The sequence below is a fragment of the Magallana gigas genome, chromosome 3 (assembly GCF_963853765.1).
Source record: "Magallana gigas chromosome 3, xbMagGiga1.1, whole genome shotgun sequence".
In the NCBI taxonomy this organism is placed as follows: domain Eukaryota; kingdom Metazoa; phylum Mollusca; class Bivalvia; order Ostreida; family Ostreidae; genus Magallana; species Magallana gigas.
This window is the reverse complement of record NC_088855.1, coordinates 26,577,997-26,588,618: the sequence shown is the minus strand read 5'-3', so window position 1 is coordinate 26,588,618 and position 10,622 is coordinate 26,577,997. Positions and strand designations below refer to the sequence as shown.

The 10,622-nt window shown below is 33.9% G+C and overlaps 1 protein-coding gene across 2 annotated transcripts in view; it reads left to right on the top strand.

The window, feature by feature from the left end:
- Positions 1-473: 473 nt before the first annotated feature.
- LOC105322891 (active breakpoint cluster region-related protein) overlaps positions 474-10,622 on the top strand; it is a 30,792-nt gene continuing 20,643 nt past the window's right edge. Inside the window, exon 1 of one of the 2 annotated variants that reach the window (XM_011421793.4) lies at positions 474-2,194. In XM_011421793.4, the coding sequence (XP_011420095.2) occupies positions 676-2,194 (1,519 nt within the window). In that variant the 5' untranslated portion in view covers positions 474-675. The remainder of the gene's footprint in view (positions 2,195-10,622) is intronic. The other variant, XM_011421794.4, reaches the window with a different exon arrangement.

Genomic DNA, 10,622 nt, shown 5'->3' with positions numbered 1-10,622 from the left:
ATTGAAATGAAAGTAAGGAAATTAAGAGTGAAATAAGGTCATAATACGGATTAAGGTTTACATTATTTGGGGGTTTGTTTGGTGTTTTTAGACCCCGTCTATTGGTTTACTGTCAGTCGAAGTCTCAAACCGGAAGGTTTGTTTGTTCTTTACTTTATTAATCTAATATAGTTAAAATCATAACGAAAAAAGCCACAGAGCTTTATATAGCTATATGTACTCGGGTATAAAAAAAAACCCCTAATATATGTAAGATTAGGCCTATCGCATAATTTTGTAAAATAGCCTTCGTGGATTATAATTATTTCGAAATGTTTATCCATGTCATCGACTACGCATAAAATAAATTTCATTTTGGTTTTTTCCAGCCCTATCACGTACAATATGTATGTGTGTAACTGACAACGATTCCTCGTGTAACACATGAACATGTGAAAACTCCGCCCAGGGTCGAATTAGGATGGGGCCGTTTGTATGAGTAAATAACCGAGGTATTCCGAAGAAGGAAACGTAAACAGAAATGGCGAGTATCAAAAATACGGAAGTGAAACATGACAAAATACGACTAAAAATAAAGGATTTCCTTGAAGATAAATTGATCGCACTTCGCATCATGTGATGGATGATTAGTGCGACCCGTCCGTTCTTGTTTGATTAATCTGTATTAGTAGGAAAATGGAGCAGTTGTACGACAAGTTTGTTGAAACATGGTCTGCCGAATTCCCTCAAGACGATCCCCCGTTACTTGACCTACATGGCTGCATCTTGACATCGAATGATGGATTTGAATCCGTAAACACTGCACATCTTGGGAAGTTGTATAACGAATCTAGGGAAACCGCAAAGAGGCTTAAGCGAGAATACAGAAAAGCCGAGCTGATCGAAAATTTTTGGGCAACTTTTATGAAGGATTGCAATGGAATTGACTCAGCTGAATACTCTTCCAGAAGTATCACCAAAAAGATATCTTTCCCGGGCTCCAGAACTCAGGACAGGAAATTCTCAGACGAATCTCCAAGCAGAAAATATTCCTTGTTGGATGGACTTGGGAAATGTGTTGACTCCTCTATAGAAACATTTGTTAATGTTGGTCTGGGTGGAGATGTCATTGATGTAACTCCAAACCATGAAATCCAGGTGAATGCTCTCGTACATAAAGATAAAAATCTGATTACAGATAACAAAATGAGTGATGTGGCTCCTGGGGAAAACCTAGTTACTGAGGTATTGAACAATTACAGCCGGGACTCAGGTAGCCTTCCCAGTGTCAGAATAAGTGATGTTCCTCACAGTAGGGATAATAGCCCATATGCTAATGCTAGGATTGTGAATGATGAAAGTAAAGTCTCAAGTGATGACGATGAAATAGATTATGAAAATCAGTGTATGAGGAAATTGTCAGCATCAACAGAGAGGGTACCTTCAATTAAGCCTGCTATCCCTCCCCGGAGACCCAAAAGTGAGCATCCAACCCGACCAAAACCTGCCACTGTCCCTCGCAGTAAAAAGCTGGGACAAGATTCTAGTCCTCAAAGTCCTCAGAGAAGTTCAGGTGAACCTGTTAAAACGAAAGTAAACAATGGGAAACACGATCACAGGAGGCCAAGCACACCTGAAACAAACTTAGATGATTTGACAGGAAAATATTCCTCTGACAATCACGAAACAACTTCCTCTAGTCATGCAGGTATATCTCAGAGTTCTGAGGAAGCTAACAGAAACATGTTTAGAAAATTTCGCTTGAGTGATGGAGGGAAGGAGAAACATAACAGCGGTGAAGTTATATCTACAGGGTTTAAACACCTGAGCAATGACTTGGATACATTTGATGCTAATATTACAGAGTCTAGTCAGAATTCCTCCCCTGAACCAGCCACCAATCGTAGCAAGAAGCGACTCAGATCAAACGATTATGAAAACTTTTCGGTGGACTTTCTTCTAAGGCGGACAGCCGAGTTTGATTTAGAAGATGAGGATGAGCGAGACAATCAGAGTTCGGACATATACGATAATGTCACCATTGTGACCAAGGGGACTAAAAAATCCAGTGATTCCGATACGTCTAGCATAGACACTGTATCCAACACTAGTCTTACCAGTGGGGAAGGTGTCGATTCAAAACCGAGTGTTTCTGGTTTGCGGAAAAATGAGAAACTACAGAAAGAATATGTGGAGGATAGTTCCAGTAGCAAGTGTAAGTGTCAAATTTATGTAAATAAAATTTGATTAACTTAATGCATGTATTTGATGAAGCATGCAACAGATCTGATTAATTTAAGGAAGTGTACATGGAGTTGCTCAGTGACCTGTTCTTGCTTTAAATGGTAATCTGCATGTTGATATATGGACTTTGGTCCACAGAGAACATATTCATGTAATGAAATCTGTTCTCCTGAAAAAATCAAATAATATATGTCCTAGTATTTCCTTATCTCTGTAGGAAAATGGTCTCTTATCGTGTGAACTGTTAGACAGTGGTACTATACAATATTCGTTCAGAATTTGTCAACAGTTGTTATTGGTGCATTATAATGTTTCTATAGATGTGAATATACCTTTTTGTACACACCTTTTGATTTCATTACACAAGCCTGTCTACACAGCAATGTTTGTCATGTCATTTTTTATTTCTGGTCAACTTCCTGGTAAATGCTTTGCAGAACTGATCAAAAGAAACAAATTATTCCGAGGCATTAAGATGAAATTATTCCTCAATCTGTATGTGTTCATCAATATTTGGATTTATTTGTGAGCTACCTGAGTAAATGTTTTCTAGATTGAACAGAAGAGTGTAATATCTGTCGCGTTTGATTAGACAATGCTCAAAAATTTAAAAATAAAAACAAGATGACTAGTTGACTACAAATCTAGAGATGTAATCTGATGGCCCAGTGTTGAGTGGTTTTGCTTTCCTGTTTACAATTTCATGTGCTACATATAGCTCTATACTGACAGTGACACACATTATGTAAACCATACATGTATAAAATAAATACTTGTAAAAGTGTTTGCTGATATTAAATTTCACCCAGAATTTCCATATTCTACAAAGGACCAATGTTCTGCAACAATAAATTTCAAGAAAATGATATTAAACAACACACATCCAACCTACATGATATAAGTATAATATGTTGCAAAATAAAGTTTCTTCCTTATATCATTATGCCTAGGGCTGGTACATGTTCCATGCTTTGCTAAGTGTGCGAGGAATCAGATTTTTGTGATAAAAAGTTTGATGAAAACATGATTTTTTTTGTTGATATGATGTTTACAACTAGGACTAATGACTTGTTGACAAGTTGCTTGTCACTTTGAAATTTACACATATAGGAATGAATTAGTATGTTAATTCATGAATAAACATGAGATAGCTGAACCGCTTAGTACTATTGCTGATTAATGTATATCGACAGAGAAAGGGAGTGTCAGAGGAGAGGAAGGAGAGGGAGGGAAAGTGAGGGTGCTTGGTTTTTTCATCTAGGTCCTTTGACCATATGTTTTTTGTATCTTGAGAGAGAGAGAGAGAGAGAGAGAGAGAGAGAGAGAGAGAAAGAGAGAGAGAGAGAGTTTTCTCTCTGTTATAACAAAATCCTGATAGGAATCATGAATTTGAACCACACACACATATATATGTATATTGATGAATTATTAATGATATTTATGAACGTATATGTAGTTCAAATTCCTGATTGAACACACTCAATTACTTCGTGTACAGCGACATGTATCAATTTCTGAGTGTGCATGTTTACTGGCGTTTAAAGACATGCAGTGAGACCATAGCATATGTCAAGTTTTAAAAAGATGATGAAAACTTGGATTTTTTGTTTGAAAATAAAACACCAAAAGCAAATTCACTTTTTTTGGCACATGAATACATGAATTGTTCAGAATCTGGGGCACATGTTTAACTTTTTTTTTTGGTGGCTGCTGAGGGCTTTCATTTACTGGAATATGATAAACTGATAATTCTTCTGTGAAAAATTCTAATTCATTGGTGGGCTCTGAGGTACTGTCTGTTATTAAAATATGGTCATATATCATGATGTATGCATGCTCTCAGTTGTTGCTATGTAAGAAGACTTACTGGTTTATAAATGATATCCACCATGCATTCTCTCTATCAGTTTACAATGTAGAGGTGTCAGATGTTGAATTCCTGGAATGTTTCAATTTTTTTTATTACGATAACTTGAGCTGCATTTTGAGTAACAGCTGTACTGTGCAGTCCAACAATATAATTTTGTAACTAAGCCAAAATACACATGTAGCCCTTCTTATTTCCCACCCTACCCACTTACAACAAAAAAGAACTTTGTCATATAGAGTATGAGCATTTTGATTTGAATATAGCATGTATAGGTACATTTAGTTTTTGCCAGTTTAGTTTTTTGCAGTTTCTTAATTCAGATGACTATTATGGATAAAATACATTTATCAAACATTATTTTGTGATTAATTTTTTTTTTGCTGTTGAGATGAAACCACAAAAGGACTACCGGTATATTTGGTATGGTCAAATATTTGCCCCCTAATTTTAACCAATCTTTAAATAGTATTGTATAAAAAATAAAATCTTCATAAATCATTGTACAGAGGATGCCTATCACTTTAATCTTGGTATTAATCATCTTTGCTCATTCGCAATCAAAACATCGATTGACTCATTCGCTGTTTATCTATGATGTCACCTAAATGACCCAATTCCTGCAATTTTGCAAACAAATAAAAATATTGTCAATTTTTCTTTATATTCTGCATTCGGAAGTATAGAGCGCAGGTCTGCTCAAGTACGATTTTAACATATGTTTTTCTTCATATAATTACATGTATACACATCATACTAAAAAATGGTACTTATAAGCAAGCCCCGCTCGATGTTTTCTGGTCGAAAAACCATTGGAAAACACCTATATTTTGCTACAAAACATCAGTTTATCAAAACAAGACAATCTTTATGATGTTGTTTCTACATTATGACAACACTGTGGTGCTAGACTTTTACACACTTATTTTCAATATGATTTCAACTATCTGCTCTTTAAAAACTTCTTTTTTGGGGGGGGGGGGGGACAAATGCATAATACCGCACATAGTCCTTTGCACCAATCAAAAAATTTAAATTTACTTGCATGTATTAAACAAATTAAACCTGGCTGTACAAGTGCAATGGTAGATAATTGTATACCCAAAAGTAGTAAAATGAATGATTTGAATTATAATTTGCATTGGGGACAAAATGAATTGCTTTAGAATTAAATGTATAGATATGCATTTTGATAAAGATATATACTCCAATCAGTTGTGATGCCTTTTAATAACTAGTCTAAAAAGTTTAGAATGGTTTTAACAGTTAACTGCATGTACATGTTTTGTAGATTTATTGATATAAAAACTCGTACAAACATCTGCCCCTGAAATTTACACAATAGCTGTCAGTTTTAATTAGTTCTTGTGAAATGAAAGTAAATAATTTTCTAAAATATCACATGCAAGCTGTATTTTTAAACATTTCTCTTTCTCTGTGGAATGCATTGTTGCAATTTAACACAACTGTAAGACAGAAATTAACTCAGCATGTGGAAAGTGGTAAAAACTTCAACTCTTTTAAAAGTTAAATATTTCAGTGCCAATAGCTTTTTCTTTTCTTTTTTTTCTCTCTCACTCTCGCTCTCTCTCAACTAATTGGTGACTGCACTGAATTCTATGTTTCACTCTGCTAAATACTGTTGAAAATGATTTCCTGCTTGTTGGAAAATACAACGTTGAATGTTTCTGAACATGAACAATTATTTTTCATAATTTTTTTTTTAAAATAAGTGCACAAACTGAAAACAGGGGAATGCAAGTTCAAGTGGCACTTTAAAAAGATTGCACAGAAAATATGACAAAAGATTAAAAAGCCTTAGATGTAGAGACTAGATATAGAGTAATTTGAGGAAATACACACATGCGATCTTTGTGTAAATTTGTATTCAAATAAGGAAGCAGTTACAGACTATAACCAAGCTTAGAATTTAATAAGAAAAGAACTTGTTGAGACCTTGAAATGATTTTGTTTCTGCCAATCTGGTGGGTAAATAATATTTAATCTGACTTTTTATCCTTCCATTGCATAGAATATAATCAAACAGCACACTTCTCTATATTTGAATATATATTTACATATATGAATATGCATATAAATCATAATTTCTTGAACACTTGAACTAAAACTGAATTGATAATGTACCAGTGTATGTATTTATGAACAAGAGTGAGGTTTAGAAATGGTAAAATAGACAGATTAAACAATTGACATTTTTTTTAAACCATAGGCACCTGATGTTTGTCTAATACATGTATTAGAATGCAAGACAATTTATTCTTCATATCAAAGCCACCTCAAGCTATTGCAGGATGAGACTTTAAATTTATATAATTGTATAATCATGTGTATTTAAAACCGAGCTGTTTCACAAGATTTTGGAATACATATTCTCTATTAAGATGAGCTACACGTATTTGTATTTTTTTAAACAAATATGGGATAAAAAAAAAATACAGTGCAAAAACATTTTTTTTTTAGTTTTGACAAAAATTGTCTGAATCTGCAATAAAATGTAAACATTTTTGGTAAACATTTTTTTCTATATTACCCTACTGTTTTGGAGATTGATCACTAGGTACATCTAAAACTTCTTTTACTTCAATCTCTTTAACCATAGGTTTATAGAAAGACTTGCTTACCAAAAGTTGTTGTATTTTATGTATATTTTTAAGGATTTCTTACAAAAATTATTCAATAAATAATTTCCAATTTTTGCACTGTCTGTTTATACCCTGTTTTGGATCTTATATCCCGTTTAGGCGATTAGTCCCAATCGTTAAAGACCATTTATTTAGTCTAAAATGTCAAGTTTGACCTTTTGAGTCACTCCGGTGACCTATTTTAATTGGTCTTCTTCTGTCCTGGTGCATCCTGTGTTTACAATTTTACATATTTAACTTCTTCTTGAAAACTACAAGACAATTGTTACCATTTTAATGTGAAGCATCTCTATGGTAAGAGGAATCTATAATGTGAATTACATTGTTTTACCACCCCAAGGCCTCCTAGACAGAGTAAAATACAGTTGAACTTCGGTATCTCGAACACCAATATCTCAAAAACAATGGAATGAATGGATATGCTTGTTGAGGTGATTTTAAGTCCCAAACACTTTGATATCTTGAAGTTTTTAACCAGTCCCATCTAGTTCGAGATAATGAGGTTTGACTGTATGCAAAAAATCTTCTTCTCTACTCCCACACATGGGGAAAAAAAAAATGCATTATGATGTCCATGAAACCTTCTACCAAAATTGTGAAATTCATGGCCCCTGGGTCAGGAGTTCAGACCCTAGGGTGGGGCCAATATTACCATATATATAGTAAAAATGTATTAAGATCTCAGAAATCTTCCTCTCTACTCCCATATATATTTAAGAAAAACTAAATGCATGGTTATGATGTCCATGAAGTCCTCTACAAAAATTGTGAAATTCATGGCCCCTGGGTCAGGAGTTCAGACCCTAGGGTGGGGCCAATATGGCCATATAATAAAAATGTATTAAATCTTAAAAAATATTCTTCTCTACTCCCATATATTTTTATAAAAAACTAAATGCATGATTCCGATATCCTCGAAATCCTCTACTCAAATTGCGAAAGTCATGGCTCCAGGGTCAGGGGTTCAGAAGCTAACACGAGGCTTATATGGCTATACATGTATATAATAAAAAGGTAGAAAATCTTAGAAAATCTCCCATATATTTTTTATAAAAGCTAAATGCATGCTTCTGATGTCCACTTAGTCCTCTACCTAAATTGTGATATTCATGGTCCCTGGGACTGGTTCAGGCCCCAAGGTGAGACCAATATGGCTATCTAGTGAAAATGTATTAATTCATAAAAAAATCTTCTTCTCTACTTCTATATATATTTGAGAAAAAATAAATGCATGGTTATGATGTCCATGAAGTCCTCTATCTAAATTATGAAATTCATGGTCCCAGTTTCAGGGGTTCAGGCCCAAGGGCAGGGGCAATAACACTACGTAGTGAAAATGTATTGATTTGATAATATTTTCTTCTTTACTATCACAACCATGGGAGATAAAGTCATGCAATTGTTATTGTGTTCATGATGTCTTGTTCAATAGTAAAAATCATGTACTGCCCAGGCCATGGGATAGAAGTTGAGGAATTTTATTGGGGATGGGGGTGGGGTGGGGTGGGGTGGGGTGATAAATATGACCAAATATTAAGCATGTATTTTTACTTAAGGTGATTGCTGTGTGGCATGCATTAACAATTTTAACCTCGTCTTGAAAACTACATGGTAAATTGTCATTTGGCAATGCATGGATTGAATTAGATATTTGTTCTATTTTAGGAAATCTACTTTAATATCCTGTGCATTGTATACTTATAGAAATAAGCTGTATGCATTTTGTGTGCATTATTATGAAACTGTGAATATTATAAAAGATTGACCATTAAAGGCCTGCAGGTCTTTTATTACCACAATTTTACAATTTTTGGCCCCTGGAGCTAAATTTAGATAATTTAGATGAATTTTCTCAGACTCTAGAACACCCCACCCATTTTCATGAATAAATGTTTTTCAAAATGAAGGGTCCTCCACACACCTGGGAAAAGTTCTGCATACAAGCCCATTCTTCTAAATTACCTAAAGATATGGATTTCTAGCATGAGTTTGAATTGAAAATGAAAGGAAAAATTCAATTTTTGGGGGTAAAATCAACTTTTTAAAAATTTATTGCTATTCATGAAAATAAAAGGTATTCGAACTCAGGACCTGCGAGTTGGTAGGTAGGCCTATAAGCTACACCCATTGCGCCACAGAGATAGACATCATAGACTAGCGATTTAAACTGTTTTACAATGCGTTAAAATCGCCATGTTGTGACGTACTGTCATAAATAGTAGAAGTCACTTGGTGTGGAGGATTCTTAAAATGCAAACATGAGACTACCTGACATTTCCATCTAAGGGCTATGGTACTTAGGTGACTGTCAAGGCCTAATGGCCTCTTGTTTTTTTGTTTTTTAGGGAGGGATTGCATTTTATGAAAAAAATGAAGTCATGATGGATTTGAGAATAACAATTTACAAATGTTAAAATGAACAAGGCAGATGGTTTAAGATCACATATTAAAATCCCTGGTTAATTCTTTTTCCAATACTGCTGTGTTTCTTTTAGTTTAAACCAGGAACAAACTCTGCACTTGTCATAAGGCGGTTAAGGTTTCGGAACTAATTACAATCCAATGTGGCAATTTTGGAATAAAAAAAATATACCAGAGAATGGTTTTCTCCAGAGGAAAGAACTCCAAATGCCACTTGATTTAATATTGCGCTGCAAACAGAAGATAAGAGCTCTAATCTATCAAAAATATGAATGGGGTTTCTTGTTATTTTTTTTGTTATCCTGCAGATGCCAGTGTGCATTAATCACTGTATAATGGCTAACATTCCTTAGAATCTATTCTCTAAAATAAAAAGTGAACTTGAACATGAAACTGTTAAAGGTTATTGATTGAGTTTGTGTAGTCAACGATCAAATTTACACAACTTTCCGTTTTGCTTGATTAAGAATAAAATTTTGTAAAGTCGAGACATTTTCATCCATTGATATGTAAACCCTACCATTAGTCATGTCATGACAATTTATAGGACAATACAAAACATGATGTCTATTTTTGTTAGTCATCAAATATTCCTACCCCCTCCCCTTCCCTTTCTCAGATTTCTAATATGGCTCTTGTTACGCCAACTAAATCAAACAAACTGAATCATTTTGAAATACATTGCTAAATTTAAGATTGAAATGACTCTGTTATTGCGTCAGTTTCATCAATGGAAAATGTGTCAAGTACCGCCTCCTGTTTATGAGGTGATAATTTACAATGAATGAGATCTTTCTGAAAGGTAAAAGTCTAACTACCCTGTAGAGTCATAACCTAGTACAGGTACACATACATAAAGGTTTTCTGAAACTTCACAATTGGTTACTTTTTTCCATATTTATGTAAACAGCAGTTTCGTTTTCCGACCACACCCACGTTTCTACCTGTTCTATTTTTTTTTTAAATGTTTAAAAAAACTCCCACTCAATATGATATATGAATGCTTCTTGGGTATATGTGTACTTTACATACATCTTGAAATGGTTAGAACTTTAATAAAATTTAAACATTTTTATGAAATATGTGTAAATTGAATTTACTCTGATTGTCCTCTAATTATCACACAAAATGAGATGTAACAAAATCCAGTCCAGTCTTTAAGAAAGTGGAACAATGAAATTACATGAAATATAACATTTTCTCATATTTAAATGTTGTGTATCTTTTATCAAGGTATGTCATGGCATTAGAATTAATTGTGGTAACCTAATTCTCAACTCTGGATGTTATTTCATAAGTTTAAGAAAATACAGGCTCCTCTGAATGATCCAATATGTTTTTCATGCAAATTTAGTTTGGCCAAGGAATCAAAATAACAGAAAATGGATATTTTTTCTGTAACAGATGTTTATATTTTAGGGATTAATTTCTTATTCATAAGCTAATGT